The sequence below is a fragment of the Pisolithus orientalis genome, assembly GCF_024613125.1.
Source record: "Pisolithus orientalis strain OTSU chromosome Unknown F5J12scaffold_73, whole genome shotgun sequence".
NCBI lineage: Eukaryota > Fungi > Basidiomycota > Agaricomycetes > Boletales > Pisolithaceae > Pisolithus > Pisolithus orientalis.
In genome coordinates this window covers 18154-39327 of record NW_026260854.1, presented here as the reverse complement: position 1 = coordinate 39327, position 21174 = coordinate 18154, and the positions used below count along the sequence as shown (strand labels likewise).

The following is a 21174-nucleotide window of genomic DNA, read 5'->3' as shown; positions in this document are numbered from 1 at the left end:
GATGGTAATCCTTGGAGCATTCTGTTATGTAATTTATCACATGATTGTGGGAAAATATGCATGTGACTTAATCAATGTCACATGACAATGTACAATCATAGATCATCCAACCTATTACATAACGATCACATGTCAGTTTCTCCCCAGAACACTTGGATATGTAATGGGTCACATGATTGTGAGACAATAGACATGTGACCACTCCTGCAGCATCACATGACAAGGAACAATTATAGATCATGTGACCTGTTTACATAATGATCATGTGGCAATAACTCTCCAGACCATTGGCTTATGTAATAGGTCACATGACTGTGCTCATCATGTGATCTCACCTCTAGCACTCTGCACATGACTCAATCCATGTCACATGACCAGCAATCCCACCCCTATTTGCATGCTGGGCATGTGTGGCTGTGCTAGAAATGCAAATTGTGTCCCCACCCATTCAATTCTTGACAAATGGATCTGAATTTTTGTGTATAGAATAGGCTACCATGTTGCTACACATTGTCAAAGGTACAGCTGGTCTTGTCCAGCAGTTGCTGAGATGTAATGGAAATGAAAATGCCAACACAACATCACACCATTCATCTTACACATCCTCCATGCCACATCTGAAACTTGAGGAGGGTTGCAGAAGATCCTTCAATGCATTTCCAAAGTTTCAAGGTTATCCATTTAGAATTAAGTGAACAGCAAGCCAAATACTGATCCCAGAAGCATGGGAAAGCTTCAAAGAGAGAAAATAAACTAGTGGAGATTTTGAACACATATCAAAAACATAGCACAGCACATCCCATGGTGCAGCAACCACTACCAGAATGTAGGTGAGGGATATTGGGACATGGTGGAAGATATTAGTAACAAGTGCCTGATGTGATACTCACTGCAAATGGTCAAAAATGCGAAATGGTACACTTGACTCATTGAGACAATGGGAGATTTATGCCAGTGCAAGGTCAACACCACTACCCCATTGCACATATTTTCACAATTTTGACATGTTTAAGTGGATATCTCGCCAGGCACATGGTGCCAACATGGTAGGCCAGATTGCTGCATTCCTCACCCAAAGTCTGGGGTTGGCAAGGTCACTGTGATGTGTGCAAATCCACATTTTTGATATGTTTTCAAAATCTCCATATGTTATTTTGGAACTTTTTCCCACTTTCCCACACTCTTGAATGATTGTTTTGCATCTTGCTCTCTCAGATCTGAGTGGGGTGACACCAAACTTTGTCTATGAATTGATAGGCATGTGTCCAACCATTCTGAAGTGTCAGATATGGCATGAAGGATGTGTAAGATGAATGTTTGAGGCTACCCAACTGTACATACTCACTAATAAATATTAAATCTTTTCAAATCTAAATATATATTGTTTTCAACAATCGGTGCATGGTTTTGCTGGCATTTTCTTTACCATTATATCTCAGCAACTGCTGGACAAGACCAGCTGTACCTTTGACAATGTGTAGCAACATGGTAGCCTATTCTATACACAAAAATTCAGATCCATTTGTCAAGAATTGAATGGGTGGGGACACAATTTGCATTTCTAGCACAGCCACACATGCCCAGCATGCAAATAGGGGTGGGATTGCTGGTCATGTGACATGGATTGAGTCATGTGCAGAGTGCTAGAGGTGAGATCACATGATGAGCACAGTCATGTGACCTATTACATAAGCCAATGGTCTGGAGAGTTATTGCCACATGATCATTATGTAAACAGGTCACATGATCTATAATTGTTCCTTGTCATGTGATGCTGCAGGAGTGGTCACATGTCTATTGTCTCACAATCATGTGACCCATTACATATCCAAGTGTTCTGGGGAGAAACTGACATGTGATCGTTATGTAATAGGTTGGATGATCTATGATTGTACATTGTCATGTGACATTGATTAAGTCACATGCATATTTTCCCACAATCATGTGATAAATTACATAACAGAATGCTCCAAGGATTACCATCATGTAATCAATTATGTAAAATCACATGATCTAGGGTCATCCCTGCTTATGTCACTCATCATGTGACCATCACATCTACTGGTCACATGCTCATCTGTATAGCCACAGTACAGGTGCAAATTATCAATATTTGTGACAGGGTACCCTGCCATGGGAACATTCCAATCTGAATTTTTTTCAAACACCAACAGAGGTTGTCACTCAGGGGGCATTGTCTATATTGGGAAGTGGTAGTTGCCATGAATTCTGTAACTGCTTTTCTGGTAATTACCATGGTCATTTGGTCAAAATCAGCTGATACAGCTGGGACCAGTCCAACCAGATGGCACTGAACCTGCTCCAAAGTGTCAGAAAACCATGAGAAAAAAACACAACTTCACCAGAGCTTTCAATGCATCACACTCACTGGTTTCAGTTCAGTATCCCAGGCTTTCTTCGCCTTTTTCTCCTCCACAACCCTGAGCTTTTCTGTCTACTTGGCCTCCTCAGCAGTAACCTTTTCTGCTGCGATGTGAGCCTTCTCAGCAGCAACAGCCTCTTTTCCTTGGGAGCATGTGTCCTTGAGCACCTGAGCATCTGCCTTTTTCTTTTCCTCATTTGATGTCTTCCCAGCCTCCTGTTTGGTGATCAGTGCCATGTGATCAGTGAGAGAGCCATCCTGTTGAGCCTTTGCTTGGGAAATACTCCATAGCTGTGGTATCTATGCACAGTCTTCATTAGCTGTCATGTAAGTATGGTGTTAAAAGAACTTACTGCAGTCAGACTGTAGACAGTAGTGAGGAGTAACCATTGGTCAGCCATTAAGGAGCCTCCAGCTGGTATGCTGATGTCAGTTGGAAGCTTTCCACAAGAAGTTGGGATCTCAAACTTGACAGATGTGTTAGCCAAGATGATAACCATGCAAAGATTAGTGTGACTTATGTCTGCTAGAATGTTGTGAAATATGCATAACTCATGGTTTGGATGCAAAATCTTGCCTTGTACCCAAATGTTATAGAAGTGTGTCTTGATGAGACCTAGAAAGAGGTTATGCATCAGGTTGATAATGATCTGTGCAACAAGGTCAAAATACAGGAGGTGAGAGAGTTGGGTATATCAGGTCGCCCAGTCTTTGACAAAAGCCTTCCATGCATAGCTGTGGTTAATTGAAGGTATTGCTGGTGGAGTTCCCATTGCTCTGCATTCATACAGGCTCAAAAGGCTGAACAAAAATTAGACAATCCAAGAAAGAGGTAGCTGACAGACTGTCTGGGACAAAGGCAGCTGCCTTGTCTTTCTGGGCTTGAGAGATCCAACAGTTGTGACAGAAGTTCATGTGGGAATGAGAACCAAAGCCACCAATTTTATGGGCTGCTGGCTTATTGCACATGACCATAACCAGGACAACATGTGTAAGGTGACCACTAGGGGATGAAGGCATTGGGACTCAGATGCTGTGTTGCCAGAGACGTAGCAAGTCAGATAATGGGCCAGAGAAACCACTGGATCTGGTCTGGCCTCTGTTCCTTGGGTCCTGGCAGTATGCTCATAAGCATGAGGTTTGAGGTGCGATACCTCCCAATATATAATTCAGGGCTTGTATCATTAGGTGAAGGCTATGTGACACACCTGTATTCAGGTGGGAGATTACATATCAAGAATGATGTGGGACATGAGGAGTGGGATGGAGCAATATTACTCCAGATGTATGAAAACCTAGACAAGCATGTTAAAGCAATTATAGTGCAATAGCAAAGATAAAGAAAAAATTACCAATCAATGCTGAGGTTGACACTGATCCAAAGCTTGTCACTTGGTCTGTGTTGATCCTGAGGGCCATTTGTGAAGAAAAGGGAGCCATCAGGAGCCTTGAGTTTGGTGTGGCAGATCACACCATCAAAAATATCTGTGTACATGCTGGGTGAACATGTGCACATGCACCATTCATCTAATGAGTCCTCCACACCAGGGATGGTTAACATAGATCAAATCTGTTCTGATAAGGGAAGATAAGGGTATTTCACACAGGGGGTCTTCTTGGAGCATAGCATGCCACACTTCGTCTGACTGGGTAATAAAAAGAGTGCTGGTTTACAAGGAATGCACTCATCCTGTGTGTGAAGCAAGCCTGTGGGTGGAAAAATGTTGCAGCACAAAGGGCAGGGAGGCAACTCATGGATTGGCAGGCCAAGGCCTAACACCTTCATAGCAGATGGCAGGGTGACAAATGGTGGTGCAAGAGCTGGACACAAGGCCAAAAGCAAAATGGAGGCCAGTGGAGGTGACCTGCAAGGTTTGACATTTGAAGTGTCACATATGTGCGTCCCACACACATTAGATACAGTGAATAAAACATGTTGCATGATGAAAAAAGACATGGTAAATGATGATTTCTATGAGCTTCACAAACATGTAATTGAAAAGTTCTTTAATCCTTCACAAGCTTGGTGCACTTTGCTTGAGGTGTAAACTCAGGTGGGGAAGGTGATCTGGAAAATGTGCCCAGTTGCATGAAACTGATTCCTTGAGGGGGGTCACCAAGGCCAGCTTGCATATGCCTCATAAGGATGAATGTGCTTATAGAGTCTTTGGAGAGCAACAGATGTTGTGAGGATAGTGAGAAGTTGTTAACTGTGAAGAGGCCATTTCCCTGCAATGTGTTAGTAGACATATGGAAATAATAATTAGAACTTACATTAGCCAGCACAGTCCTAGTCTCTTCATCCTTGCTCTCTGGCTCTGTCCATCAGTAAATCACTTTGAGCTGTGGAGCTCTCCACAGTGCTCCATAATACACAGAGTCCCCTAGCTAGGTCCAGGCTGGACAGATGCACCCAACAACACTTTTTGCTATGGCTAGTTGCCTGTTACTATGGAATGGTCACATTGTCATGGAACTTTGTCCAGTATCTTACTTACTATGGATTGCTATGGAACTTTCATGCTTAGATATCACTGTACAAAACTGGCCAGACTGTATTCTCCTTGGGGTGTTGTCCAGTACTCCCCATCTCAATGTTTACTTTGCAAACATGTGATCACTCCACAACTAGGAACAGTTCACAGCAGGTATGACAGGAACAGGAGCATTGGCATCAATTGTGTACTATGTGTAATGACAGGTACAACAGGACTAGGTATTATGAAATCAATCAAGGACTGCCTGAATGTGGTGGTACCTCTCTACATTTGAATCAACCTCTTGCAGTGCAGCCCTGATACAAGGAGTCAGTGCGAGCATGTTGGCTGCCCCCAGTATGTACCATCCTTCCTTCACCCACTGAGAGAGCTGATTGCACAACCTTGCACCATGATAGGGATTAGGAAGGATGTCATTCAGCACCTTCATCATGCCATGGAAAATGGAATTGTAAGCCTTGCCAGAGAATTGAGGCATTGTCTTTCCTGTGCTGTTCTTTGCAAATCCATCCAACACACAATGATACTGTGAGAAAAGTTTGAGTTTCAGCAACTCAGGGTGTAAAATAACTGACCATGGCTGTGACAGGAGCCAGACAGGAAAGGGGAACTGAATTGTTGAAGGACCCAGGACGCTTATCCACAATTTGATAGGTCCCAGTATAGTAGAATTGTATGACAGCTTCCTTGAGGGTGGGGTGAGCGAAATTCCTGGTTTTTCCCTGAAAAACCAATACATTATTAGTGCAGACAACAAACCATGTGAACATACATTCTCATTGAAACCATCTCTCAGGAAAAGCAAGTTGTCAAGGAGCTTTGTGGCAGCGGTCTCTATCCATTGTACATGAACCCATGGTGCAACATCAGAAGGGGGGATAAGGTTGAATGTGGATGGCATGGTTGCCAGCATAACCAACTTCAATTCCAAACACCAGGTAGATATATCACCAAGGAGCTACCAGCATGTCAGTAGCTGTAACTGAAAGATGGGGCTACTTATGAGGCACACCATATCTTGCTTGTGGTCAGGCCAGTAACCTATAAAGTTAGGATAATGAGACACATATAAAGCAAAAATATTGTTACTCACCATCTTCAAATTGCACACCATGTTGATTCCATTCAACAATGACAGTGACGAGCACCTCTGTTATGGAGAGGTTGAGGTTGTGAGATTTCAATGGGAATGGGTTAGAAAGTGCATGTGCGGCCCTGCATTCTCGCTTAGTGTCTTCAAGACAGTCTTTCCATACTGCCTTGTAAAATCTCAGTTGTGAAGGCAATGAGCCCTCATCCTTAGCTTTCTTGGAGTTATGAGGGGCTCTGGCATGCTGAGATACTTTGTTGACTGAGTTGTGCACAAGGCTCAGAAGATCACAATCAGGAACAGAAGGATGGCCATTAGTGCAATGGTGGCATTCAAGAACGTTGACAACAGTGCCACATTGGGAACCCTAAAATAACAATCTGAATAAATAAAGCTAGCAGGAATGGCATTTTCATACCTCTGGCTGAGCCTTGTCCTTGGATTGTAAGCTTCACAGAGCTGCATCATCATCCTCATTGTGTGAGTACTGAAACTCATGGTCAGGGGGTAAGGAATTGTGGCAAATAGGATTGCTTGTTGTTGTTTCTTGGGAGAAGCCTAACAAAGAACATTGAGCCAATACCATAATAACCTCTGACACATACCAGGATGAGTTGATTGCCTAAGATTCATTGCACCCCATCCAAATGCATCATCCTCATCTTTGTTGGACTCATCACTGGAGACCTCACCAGCCTCTGCATCTGATGGGTTATTACTCAAGGACTCCAACTTGTCTTCTGAGGAGCCCCCTGATGACAGCTTCTCTGAACTCTTGTGGCAAACATCAGCAGTTGCTGAAGTTTGTCTCGATGAGAGCAAGCTATCAAGGGAGGGGTTGATACAAGAGTCAGGGATGGTAGCAGGCAGCTGGTGGGGGATAAACCAAGACTGGTAGTTGGGCTGGGGTGTTGGCAGACGAGATGTATGTATTACTGGGAACTTGGTCTCCCCAAATCATGGTGATATAAGGATTATTGAGCACTTGAAGGTCAGGTTCCATCCTGGGAGGCATGATATGACCTGGCTGTTGAGCCAGAACACTGAAACCAAAGTGATGGGAGTCTGTGGGGCACTGATGGAAGACAAGTGTTGCTACTGCTGTTGAAGACTGAGGGATGGGATTCTGAAATGAACATTGTATATCAGTATGAAAAGACACTCACTGGAGGCATATCAGCTGGTCTAGGACCATTCACAATGGGAGGCACAAAGGGTGGTGGGGTGACATTGGACTTTGCAAGTGGTTAGCTTGATATTTGCAAATAACTAGAACTGACCTTCGGTTTTGCATTCTGGCCAGCACTGTGGCCCCCACCCTTTTTCTGCCAAGTGGGCAGAGGTGCAAGAGGATTTACAATGGAATTGTTGGAGAGATCTGTTGACTTTTGTGGCCATGTAGCTTGGCCTTCAAGGGCAGTACCAATCTGCTCCAATTGCTTGGCCCTTCCACCAGAACCTGCCCCTGCCCTTCTGCTACAACAGAGTCCCACTGTGGCAAGAGACTGAGACTCTTCAAGATTGATGGGTGGGCTTCCTAGATGCTTGTGTTTTGTGGGTCAAGTGCTTCCGTCAGCCTCTGGTCATCATTTGGCTTTTTTGCTATCCTTCTTTTTCAGCAGGATTGTTCCAGATTGGGTGGACATCTGAAAGTACAAGCAGTTAAGCAGAGAACAGTATAAGATGGAAGCCTGGGGACCACAACAAAATGACATCTTGTGAATCCATATAAATGTTGACAGGTTCATTGTGAGATGTAAAATGAAATGACATGTGGAGATGGTTACCCACTGCAAATGAATTGAAACACTTTACACATAACATACTACTACCCAATCACATCCCATTCACGAACATAGTCACTCATATCCATTTATAACCTCAATCACACACACCTTCATGCTGGATTGACCATGCCCATGGTCAAGCATTGCCCAGGTGGTGAAGGACTGCCCCATAAGCCTTGTGATGGTGGGTTCTCTTCCTGCGACAGCCCCTCTAGCAGTGCTGAGGTCAAAGTGGAGACAACTAGTGTCTTAGCTGAGATGAATGGAATATAGGAGTCATCCACTCACACAGTAAGTTCTTTTTTTCCTTCCTAATAATCACTCATTGATAGGTTTTCAATCTGCAGCATGAATCAAAGAGTCAGCTGAATCATGAGGCACTTCTCCTTCTTGATGTAGCATGCACACAATGCAAAGTCTTTCATGCAGAACAAGCTCTGGCCCCATGCATCACCCACAAACACAAATTGATGGCCAAGTTGTACAAGTACAAGGTGGGCAGCAGCAAGGTGAGAGTCCACAAAAAAGATATGAAGGTTGGCTCATTATGTGTGGCAATGAAAAAACATGGACTGGGGGAGCCTATTTTCAATGTTAGTGTTCTGGCCAGTGAGCTGCAGCCATCTCTCAAGTCCAATGGTATGCTATGCTTGCTCTTTTCTTTTGGGCCGCTATTTTACTTATGCCAGATCTTGATAGGCACAGTTATTGAGCATGCGGGTAGTCAAATACTTGCCATTCATCTAGACTAGTACTATCCATTACTTTCCTGTACTTATTGAAAAATGCTGTATGTTATGTCTGTGTGTTGTTGCCTTCATGCATAGGAATGAAGTTAGATCTACCAAGTTCTCTACTACAGTGGGAATCTTGGTTGTTGTATTAGCTAGGTGTGTCTGTTCCCTTGTATGCTAGGTAGCTATTGGTCTTTGGATTGCTGGTATCACTGGTGTGGCTTACTCAGGTGCTATGAGTTGCTTGGATGCTGGCCACTACTTTGGGCAAGTCTGGTGTAGTCTACTCTTGCAGAGTTGCTAGGATGCTTGACATTGCTTTGGACTAATATGGAATTGTGCAAATACTATGGGCAGCTATGAGTCACTAACACATTTTTGTGTTTTGCTGGTGTCAGACTAGTACTGTCATTGATATCTGGCAAAATGACCATTAGTTGACTGAAAAAATTGATGTTATGGACTTACCTGCTGCATCCTTTGACATAGCTTTCAATGGCATATTAGAAAATGATGAAGAAATGGATTTCTCACCACATTCAGAGGTGCACACAGGTTGTTTGTTGTGAGCCAGAGATTTCAGGAATTCAGAGATTTTGAGCATTACTGTCAGAAATACTAGATGAAAATAATAGGTACCCATGTTAACAAACTCACCTGAATCTTGCTTGACATCCATGATGGGATCAGTTTGGACTTGAGTGCTTTTGTGTTCAACAGCAAGTACAGTTGTTATCTCGAGTGTCTTGGAGAAGAAAAATTAGTCTGCATCAAAGATATCATTTGATGAGCCAAATACCACAATGCCAGATATCAGCAGCATGAAACTGACATGATAGGTTCCAGGGTGTGTTATAGGGAGCTGGAACAATATGAGGTTGGTCATGGTATGGGTTTGGTGCTGAGGTTGACATTTTCACAAAGTGTCAATGACTTGTCTGGAAGGTGTCATGGTGTGCAGGCAGTCGAGCAGAAGATTGTCTGGAAATTGAGAAAACCAGCCATCCCCTTGTCTGGAAGTCAGTCAGCATCCATGTAGATGAGAAGTCCTTACAGTGTAGACAGAACACATGTTGATCTGTTTGGATGATAGATTTGGTATGGACACATGATCTGTCTCCAAACCATACATTGGAATTTTTGCCAAGGCTTGAGTGGATTTCACAAAGTCTGGATTTCATACAGAAAAGCTCCCAGATATTTCTGACAGTCAAATTTGGTTGAGGAATATGGTTAGCCACATCTGTATGACATGCAGACCACCTTCCATGGTCTATTTACTGTACTGACAGAATCTCATTTCTGCAGTGATTTCTACAGTGCTCCCTCCACAAGATGCTCATTTCACTAATTTTTCTGATATGGCCACCTCCACATCAATCATTTCACTTGTCCCCTTTGCTAGGGACCATGGCTATGTATATCTACCAGGAGTTCCTACCAGCTTCTGTCCTGAAGCATCCTGGTACATCCCATCCTCATCTGCCCCCTCTCAGCCCATCCAGCTTGGACAGCATGTTCTTTTTGTCAGTATGACCTCCAGATGGACATTCTTTGGTTGCCTCAGGTCTGTCATTTGCTTGGTTGGAAAGGTCTTATGTGGTCATGGCAGTCTCTCCAGTCCAAGAAGCATATGGATCCTTCCTCCCTGCTCCCTGCAACATCATCATACCAGTTTCATCCATCATTCTTCCAAAATTGTGACAGCTACAGTAGAATCTACTGTTCTCCACTCTCCCTGATCACATTCATGACAAGTATGATGCACATCTTGCCTCCTTATTTTAAGATACAGCAGAAGATGCTCCCCCTTCATCCTCTCTTCCAACAGAGCCTCATTCATGAAGTTTTTATTTGCTTCACTGAGAGGACAGTTAGGGGGGGAAAGTTGTGATCCCCTATGCTCCTGTCACCCCACAGACCCCCAAAGCTTGACCCCTGTCGACATCTGACTCACCCTGTCCACATTTGGATGTACTATATTGGCATCAGATCAGTGCTGCCTCTCTGTCATCCCACTTTGGCCCAGAAGTGATCTCTTCAAGATGTGACATGCACAGCCTCCCCATAATGTGATTCCAGTGCACTTTCCCAGTTTCTGACATTACTTGACTCATACTTTGACATTCTGACTGTCTTTGACTCACTTATTGCCAATACTTACCAATCTTTTGACCTTGCTTACTGATTCTTTGCTGTTTGGCTTACTTATCCTTACCAGTGCTCACCAATGCTTTCTAAGACAATTACCTATTGCTTACATGCCTTACTCATCAGTAACCAATCACCTAGCAAGTGTTTGCACCTTGTTTTCCATAGGCAACACCCCTGTACTGTATATAAATCACTGTGCTTAGATAGCTGAAGAAGAAGAAGACATCAGAGAGCCCTCTTGCTCAAATTTCATCATCTCTCAGTAATTCATTCATCAGCTTCAATAGTTGAGACTTTATTAAGGGTCTAACTATCATCTACTTTGCTTATTATCATCTTTCATCAATCAGCTTTGCTCCAAGTCCTCCCTGAGCTCAGTGCAGCTCAGAGCATCAAATTAAGTGTTCATCCATCCTTCTGTATGTTGGCAGGAACATCTTTAGTAGAGCAGCATGTTTTGTTTGCCACTAGGATTGTATTCTTCTCCAGTAGTTCTCAGTTGCAGGATTTCTCTATGTCAAGTTGCAATTGAACAGCCTTCAGTGCCTGTGAGGTAGTCAGTGAGAACAATATTTGAACTTAAATATAATTACAAACCTCTGCAAGATTACCACTGCTTTTGCTTCACCCAGATGAGACACTCATGGTAGTCCATTGATTACCTTCCCCAGTGTCAGCTTCATCTAGATCAGCAAGTGCAGATGTTGAACATCCACTGAGATTCATCACAGAAGGGGTCAGAACACTCAGATGCAGTGTGATGGGGGGGGATGAGAAATAAGTCATCAGGGAGTTCCTCAATGCCCTTTTGAATGTGGGAGTGGAGCATGTGCTTCCAACAGATGGACCTGACAGAAAAATAGTGTGCCATGATGAAGCCATGGTGCTTGTAACTGAATTATGGCTTGAGTGTAATATCAAACATGAGCAAACCTCAAGGCATGGACTAGTCACCACTAGTGAGCAGGATGGTGATGTGAACAATGATCCAATTGTTGCATGGAGTCAGTGAGGTGCTGTTTAAAACTAACTGGGACCTGATTAGTGTGGTGACCAAAGCAAATCAAACAAATAAAGTGACTTTTCTGTGCCATCTACACCACCTATAAGAACACTGAGGATGATGAACATGACACCAGTCTTGTTCATACATGTTGCATTGGACATCTATGTAGTCTGCCCAGTGGTCTGTGCAAACACACAACACTGCAATAATTATAATATTGTTAGTGCTGGCCCCCACACTATTACTGCCAGAGAAGAGATGCACTAGGACTTACACTTGTGGTGGTTGTCATATGCTTGCTCAATAAGATAAGTGCCAGCTCCTCTTGTTGCAACTGGTTGAGATGGCCCTTGACCAAGTACAAGCAATTTTGTATCATGCTTATAAGAGAGAGGGCTAGTATTCAGATCAGCAAAAAACCTTAGCAATGCAAGGAATATTTGACTGACAGGAAGGGAATGAGAGCAAATTTACAGCTCTCAAGCCAGTGGACAGTTGCAGTGTAAATTGTGACAGCCTCTTCTGCACTAATGTATGGACCATCTTTCAGGTAACCATGCTGCCTCTCCTGTTCAGCCTTCAAGTATAACCCTAAACAATATGTTAGTAAAATCATGGTGATAATTCAGATGATACTCATGTGTGAGATATCCCAAGTTCTTCTTGACAACAGCCTTGTTGATAGTCTCACCACATCGAATATGTTCCTAGTTGTAATGAGCCACACTGACCCACCAGTCTGCCTTGTTTTCACATACTGGAGGATGTTTTTGATGGCAGTCAGCATTCCTAGATTTTGCTTGATCAACTTGGGCATCATGTTGAGGATATTGTGCATGACACCTGCATGCAGTTCAAGATTGTAATGCAATTCAACATGCTGCTTGGTGACAGTTTTGGCCATACCCTTGCTATTTACACCCCTTGAACTGAAGAGCCAGGAGATTACTCAGCCAGTGTTTGAGTGGTGGGACAATACCACACATGAAAAAAAGCCAGACACACCATCCAAGTGCACAAAAGCTGCTACACTGGACCCTTGTCAATGGGACCAGTGTTGAAATGTTAATAAATTAGGTGCTTGAGGCCCTTCATCATGCAAACTTGTCCCATCAACTGGAAAGATCATGTGTCAGCAGAAAGGAGTGCAATATAAACAGGTAAAAACTGACCATATACTTGTAGCAGTACATTCCAGTCAATGCACTGATGTGGCCAAAAATATACTGCAGTGCATCAGCAAGCTGGAACACATTGATACTGCTGAGCCAATACTGGACATGCACATCAATAACAAGCTTGGTAAGACACAAGATCTCGCAGTAGAGATGGAAAGCATTTCTGAAGTAAAACTTCTTTTGCTCTTTCATTGTCAGTGTCTTGATGGGCTTCAAGTTCATGTTATAGTCAAGGTGCAGGTAGTTCAGATTCTATGGGACAGAAATGACATCAGAGTCACTTCCATGCTTCAAGTTAAGATAATTTTACCTCTCAATGGATCAACAGATTAAGCACATCATAACCTTGCCCACAGACTTGTAAGCCTGCTTCCACCCAATCCAGTCTCATTGTCTGGATGGACTTTGTTGCCTGAGCTGATGGAATAGATTCTTGCTCATCATAGCTTTCTCTGGGTGGCACTTCAATTCATTGAGTATGAAGCACTTGAGAAGCTTCTGGTACAACACACAAACTTTGGCAGGTTGGCCTGGAGGGCAATGCTCAAGATACCAATTCTTGACAAGAGGGAGGTCCTGAGCACACCTTGTCCATCCAAAATGGCAGTTGTACAGATCAGGTGCCCACCATAGTGCAATACCCTCAGCAGCTAAATTGTTCTCAAGTGGCTGCTCTGCAAGGAAAGGCTCAATGTCCTCAGGCAACTCAAAGTCATTGTCATCTGCATCATTAGGCCTGAAAATCACATCTTCATGCGAAACCAGAGGTGCATTCTTAGGCATCATACCACAAGAGAGAAATGGGGTTGATAAGTGGGTCAAAGTAGATGGTGGGAAGTTGGGGTCATCAGTATGGATGTACATGTTCTTGGGGTGGTGGTATGGTGACAGGTGAACCAAATGGGGAAGGGAGTCATAGAGATGAGGGAAGGTGACCCTGTACTCAGTACAAATCAGCTGCCAAATGATGATCTTGTTAATGTCATTGAACTCACTCCAGTCCTCAGGGAGTGGCCATGTTCAGTGCCTTGGTGGTTGTTATGTTTCACCCCTGTTTTCTCTTGTTTCACTGTATGATTACCTTGTGTTTGATCTCTTACCAGCATTGACTAAATCCTTCATCATTACAAAGGTTACTGTTACTGCAGCTGTTGCTCAGTAGAAACCCTCAGTCTGCAGCTGAGCTCCCCTTATGCCTTGACTTCAGTCTCAGCATAACAAAAGCTCAAGTCTGACAGCCTTTGACTGAACTGGTCACTGTTTAGTGCACCACCATGAACCCCTGAAACAATTGACATCAGGTGCCACTGTGACCCACACAAAAGAATCATCCTCTGATGAAGAACAGGAGAGCACTGTCACAGACACCTCCTCTGACAAACCTGAACAACTGGACAGAGGATTTACCTCAGGTATCCTCTCAAACCTCTTTAACCAGTCTCTCACCATTCTCAGTACTCCCATCCCACCAGTACCTCCCCCTGTCACATTCCCTAGACCCCCAACCCTGCCCATGATGTCCAGTTCATTGAAGGCAATGACTGGCACTATTGCCATCAAAGCCACTGAACTAAAGATTGGTGCCCTGTCCAATTTTGACAGTGACCAGAAAAATGCCATGAGCTGGCTGTACTCAGTCCAGAAGTACCTCATGGTAAATGAAGAAGTGTATGACACTGACACCAAAAAGGTCATCTATGTGTTGTTGTACATGAAGAAATGGGTTGCTCACTCTTGGGCAGCAACCTTCCAGAAAAGTCTCTGGAAAAGAACCCCCCAAGTTTCAGCTCTTTTGCCAATTTCCAGCAAGAATTTAAAGATTCATTCACCTCCCCTGACACTGCTAGTACTGCCATTGCCAAGTTACATACCATGAAACAGAAAGACTCAGTGGAACAATACATCACCAACTTCTGAACTGCCACTGCCAACTCAACCATCACAGAAGACATTGCCTTGATTGAGTTCTTCTCACAAGGACTCAAACCTTTCATCATGAACTGTATCCATATGATGGAAACCACTCCCACCAAGGTCACTGAGTGGTACATGCAGGCACAGAAGTTTGACACCAAGTGGAGAAAGGTGAATGAACTTTCAGGAAAGAAGGAAAAGAGAGCATTCTACCCAAAGAACAACCTCTCAGAAGAAAAAGATCCTAACACTATGGATGTGGATGGAATGAGACTCTCCAAAGAAGAAATAGACCATTACATCAAAGAAGGGAGATGTTTCAGTTGCAGAAATAAAGGACATCTCTCTTGAGAATGCCCTGACAAAGGGAAGACCCCTCAGAAGAGGGTCAAAAAGATCTGAAAGATTGTAGAAGTTGAGGAAAGCAATGATGAAGAAAAAGTTGCTGGCCCCTCCATTGCCTTAGTCAATATTGCTAAGGCATTGGGAAAGGATTTTTTAGAAGGGAACTCTGCATTGATGCCAGATGTTCCCAATACTAAGGACAGTTCTCTTTCTGTTGCACCTGTACTAGTATCCTCTACCCCAGATTGTACTATGCAAATTCCCATTACACTCTACATATCAGAAAGAACTGGATAAGTCATCAACACCACTGTGCTCATTGACTCCAGTGCCAAGATTTCATGTATCAACTGGGGATTTGTGTGAAAGCATCAAATCCCTACTCAATGACTCACAGAACCCATCCTTGCCAAAAATGTGGATGGAACCCAGAACTCCAAGGGATGAATCTTGTTTTCCACCACATTATACTCCAAGGTTAAAGGACTCACCCATCAGTCCTTTTTCCATGTCATCAACTGTGGATCAGAAAATGTCATTCTTGGCCTCCCTTGGCTACAAGAACACAACCCCATTGTCAACTGGAGAATGGGAACTCTTTCCATCGATGAAAAGACCAACAGGTCTAAAGAATTCACATGCAACATCTCCTTGGTTTCTGTTGAAGAACTCACCATAAACCTTGTGCCCTTTGCTAAAAAGAAAGGGATCAACAAGTTTATGGACTATGAAGAACCAGAAGATGAAACAATCCATGCCCACTTTGTCATGGCACTAGGAAAACTTGTTGAAGAAGCCAAGAAGGTTAATCCAAAATATAGCCTTCTTAGAAAAATCACCATGGCTACTGAGTTAGCCCAAGAAGAACATAAGAAGAAACCACAGGCCATCCTTCCTGACAATTACAAGGACTTCACCTTGGTTTTTGAACAACCCTCTTATGGAGTACTTCCTCTGTCATGACCTTATGATCATGCCATCAACCTTGTTGAGGACTTTGTCCCCAAGGTGGCAAAGGCATACCTGCTCTCTCCCTCTGAAAGAGTGTCTGCAGAGAAATTTATCAAAGAAAACCTTCATGAGGGCAAAATCCACCCCTCAAAGTCTCCTCAAGCCACCCCATTCTTCTTCATTGGAAAGAAAGATGGCTCCCTTCATCCCTGTCAGGATTACCAATATCTGAATAAAAATATGGTGAAGGATGCATATCCCCTTCCCCTCATCTCAGATCTTGTTGACAAACTCAAGGGTGCATCTATCTTCACAAAAATGGATGTCATATCAGGCTATATCAACATCCATATCAAAGATGGAGACCAATGGAAAGCCACATTTATCACACACAAAGGACTCTTTGAACCAACTGTCATGTTCTTTGGGTTGTGTAACTCTCCTGCCACCTTCAAATGATTCATGAATGACTCTTTCTGAGACATGATCACTGAAGGATGGTTGGTCATCTACATGGATGACCTCCTCATTTTCTCCACCAATCCCACAGAACATAAATGAAGAACCTGTCACATTCTCAAATGAATGAGGGAACTATCACTCCCTCATAAACTGGAAAAATGTCACTTTGATCTGACCAAGGTGGAATACCTTGGGATGATCATCAAAGACAACACTGTTGCCATGGATCCTGTCAAAGTCCAAGGCATTGCTGAATGGCCCATCCCAAAGAAGGTCAAAGACATATGATCCTTCTTAGGATTCACCAATTTCTATTGAAGATTCACTCCTTACTATTCAGACATCACCAGACCCCTAATCAACCTTACCAAGGATGTGACTACCTGGGAATGGTCAAAGAAGTGTCAAAATGTGTTTGAACTTCTGAAAAGGATCTTCATGGCACAACCAACCCTTCAAATGCCCAACACCTCCCAGCCATTTGCAATTACCACTGACACATCCAAGTATGCAACCAGGGGCATCCTCCTCCAGGAAGATTCTAATGGCCAGTGGCAACCCTATGCCTTTATCTCCCAGTCATCTAACCCCATGGAAAGAAACTATGACATCTATGATAGAGAACTCTTAGTGTCATCAGGGGCTTGAAGTCCTGGAGGCATTACCTCCATGGATCACCATTCCTGGTCAGGGTCTTTACTGACCATAAACACCTGACATACTTCAAAGCCCCCTGAACCTAAACCTCCACCAGGCTCACTGGGCTCCTTGACCTCACAGACTTTGATCTGCAGTTAGAACACATCCCAGTCAAAGACCTGGCAGCCCCTGATGCACTCTCCTGCCAACCCAACCATGTCCCTGATGATGATGATGATGATGATGATGATGATGAAGACAACAAAGGAGTCACCCTCCTTCCACAAACCATGTTTGTTAGTCTCATCAATATGAACCTCACTTGGAAGGTCACATCTTCCTCCATGAAGGACCCCATGGTTCAAACAGCTCTTCAAGCCATAGAGAATGTTGACATGCCACTTCCTTTCAAGTCCCATCTCTCTGACTGGAAGTTTGATAATGGAGTACTGCTCTATAAGGACTGGGTGCACATCCCTGATGACCCTATCCTCCAACAGACTGTTGTGTCCAGCCACCATGATCACCCTTCCACAGGGCACCCTGGTGTCTTGAAAACCTGACAACTCATCTCTTCCAAATTCTGGTGGCCAGGACTTGCATCCTTCATCCAAAAATACATTGAAGGCTGTGCTGTCTGCCAGCAAAATAAAGTAAATACCAACCCAATGACACCTCTCCTAATGCCCATCTCCTCAACCTTGACCCACCCCTTTCAACAGATCTCTTGTGATCTGGTCACTGACTGACCCCTTTCTAATGGTTATGATTCCCTTTTGGTCATGGTAGACCATGGGCTTACAAAGGGGGTAATTTTAACACCTATGAAGAAAACTGCTTCCACTGCTGACATTGCAGCACTCTTTTTCAAAAGGGTTTACTCCCACTTTGGGTTGTATGACAGAATCATATCCAACAGAGGCCCTCAGTTCACCTCAACATTTGCCAAAGAACTCACTTTCCTCCTGGGATACTCCCTTGCCTTGTCAACAGCTTATCACCCTCAGACTGATGGAAAAACCAAACATGTAAATCAAGAGGTTGGAACATACCTCCACATCTTCTGTCAGAGTGATCCCACCCTGTGGGTGGACAATCTCCCAATGGCTGAATTCATGCACAATCACTGCCCTCATTCCATCACCCATCAATCACCATTCTACCTCATGTATGGCTACAAACCAAAACCACTTCCATCCCTTATCACAGAAACCCACCTTCCTGCTGCTGAGTCTAGACTCAAAGAACTCTGAAAAGCCAGGGAGGAAGCCCTTGCAGCACATGACCTGGCCAGAAAAACTATGAAAGATCACTCATCATGACCCTTCACCCCATTCCAGAAAGGTGATAAGGTCTGGCTGGAAGCCTGGAACTTTAAATGTTCCTACAAAAATAGAAAACTCACCCCAAAACAAGAAGGACCCTTTGTCATCTCTGATGTCCTATCTCTGATCACTTATCACCTCGTGATTCCCTCATGATGGAAGATCCACAACATTTTCCATGCTTCTCTCTTGTTGCCCTATCACAAAAATGATGTTCATGGACCAAATTTCCTGGCTCCACTGCCTGACCTTATCAATGAGGAAGAGGAGTATGAAGTAGAGGTGATAGTCAGCCATAAAAGGTCTGGCCATGGACATGCCTTTTTCATCAAATGGAAGGGCTACCCTTCATCTGAAAACTCATGGCAAAAAGAAGTGCACCTTGAACATGTGGATGATATGCTCTCTGCATATAAAAAACACTTCCCAAAAGATTTTCCCCCTCAGAAACCACCTATTTGACATTCTCATACCATCAGAAACATCACTTTCAAAATGCCTCCCTGTCATTGCACCTACCCCCATGAACCTTCTCACCATCACACCCCCTTTGCTCATTGTCAACACTAGCAATCAGATGATCACTTCCTACCACCTCTTCATCACTGACCCCACTGTCATTGGCACAGTCTATCACAAGGTTGACAAAAACTCTCCCCTTGATTTAGTTTATCATGCCACTATCCAAGCCCGTTGGCTTGAAGAACTATCCTGCTACATGAACCAACAGAACCCTCTTCTGTCTCCTGCATGAACCATCTTAAATGAAATCACATATGAGCAGGTTCCCCTGCTTTTAAAACTCTTTGATGTTTTAGGAGGTGCAGACCTCATCTATGACATTTGCCAGTACCCTACAATGATCACTCCCCCTCCTCCTGGGTCTAGAAGACCCTTGACTGCAACCTCCCCTCTGGTTTCTTATGTGTCCTCCTCCCCTCCAGTGTCATCACTGCCATCCTCCCAATCATCCTGCTCTCTTTGAAGAGCTGATAGGCCTCATGCCTGCTGCTTGTCTGGCCCAAATCCTTGACACTGTGAGTCTCATGGCTTGTCCTCATCATCTGTAGTTGACCCTGAGGTCACTTTCTGAACTCACATATACCATGGGTCAGATTGAAACCCTTGCTGAGTTACCACCATCCCCTGTGCTAAATGTACTCACTGAGGCTGATCATCCTCTTACTCTATCTGATCCACACTATTGTCAAGTGTGCTATGTCTGTCACTGCCTCAGGCATATTAGGGTCAACTGCAGCCTTTATGAATGCCCCCTTTGCCGCACCACCCATCCTGGGCATACCCAGGCTCGATGTCTGTCTGTTTGTCCTCATTGGCCATTGCAAGAAAGAATTGCCACCCCTGTCTTGGTGGATGATTGTACCCTTGTTGGGAGTGAGGGATAATGATTTGTACAATAATGACTCTGCCATCAGCAATATGACCAGAGAACCTTATGGAGGGTAGTTGAAGTCAGGGACTTCAACACTTGGAAGGGGGGTAATGTTACATTTCACCCCTGTTTTCTCTTGTTTCACTGTACAATTACCTTGTGTTTGATCCATTGGACTACTTTTCCTTTTTGAGCCATCTTCCCCTTGATCCAATGGCTCACTATTTCCACCACTAGTATTTCTCTCTTGTTACATGCTTAGGACATGTGCTGCTATTGTTCAACCAATAGCATAGTTGCCTCATTACATGTGGATGCCTCATGGTCCATCTTCTTGTAGTATTTAGTCTGCTGGCTCAAGTCTTGGAACGCCAGACTTGAGCTGCTCAATCACATGCAGTGTTCTCAGCACTTCACCCTCAGTGTCCCTTACCAGGACCACTCTTACCAGCATTGACTAAATCCTTCATCATTATGAAGGTTACTGCAGCTGTTGCTCAGTAAAAACCCTCAGTCTGCAGCTGAGCTCCCCTTACACCTTGACTTCAGTCTCAGCATAACAGTGGTGAAGAATGATTTTTTGTTGAAAATGCAAGTGGAATTGTTGTCAGGCTAGTCCAACAGGAGGGTACAGCCTAAATGGTACAAGTTAGTCATGACAGGCAAGGTCAGTGACCAATAACAAATGACACATCAGTAACATTATGATGATGGTTTAGACAATACTCACATGTGAGATGTCCTAAGTTCTTGTTGACAGCCTTGTTGATGGTTGCACCATGTCAAATATGTTCTGTCTTGTCAAGGATATTGTACATAACTGCTGCACAAAGCTCAAGATGGTGACACAACTCCACACACTGTTTGGTGACAGTATTCACAATACCTTTGTGGCTACACTTTTCAAATTGATGAGCCAGATGGTTACCTAGCCAGTATTTGAGAAGTGGGACAATACCATACATGAAAAAGAGCCAGATGTGCCATCCAAGTGCCCCAAAGCCACAACCAGGTCCCTTGCTGATGGGACCAGTAATTCAGGTTCTACTGGAGAAAAACAGTATCATCAGAGACACCTCCACACTACAAGTTAAGATAGTACCTTTCAACAGATCATCAAATTAAGCATGTTGTAGCCTTGCCTGCAGACTTGCAAGCCTGTGGAACTCACCACTGTGGGGTGAGTATACTCAGAACAGCTCACAATGATGACAGAACATGGACAGGCATGTGGGGATTAGACAATCAAGTGTATATGCTGATACAAGGTGCTCAACAGAGTGAGTGAGAGGAAAGAGGGAAAAAGAAGAGACAA

The 21174-nt window shown here is 43.8% G+C and overlaps 1 protein-coding gene across 1 annotated transcript; it reads right to left on the bottom strand.

The window, feature by feature from the left end:
- Nucleotides 1-12717: 12717 nt before the first annotated feature.
- Nucleotides 12718-13674, bottom strand: F5J12DRAFT_970486 (PROCN domain-containing protein; the record flags this gene model as incomplete). Its single annotated transcript, XM_051750078.1, has 4 exons — nt 13343-13674; nt 13189-13292; nt 12825-13082; nt 12718-12768 (listed from the first exon to the last, which is right to left on the bottom strand). Exons 1-4 carry the CDS (start codon nt 13614-13616, stop codon nt 12718-12720), a joined length of 687 nt encoding a protein of 228 aa, XP_051594782.1. The 5' UTR covers nt 13617-13674.
- Between the last annotated feature and the right edge of the window lie 7500 nt (nt 13675-21174).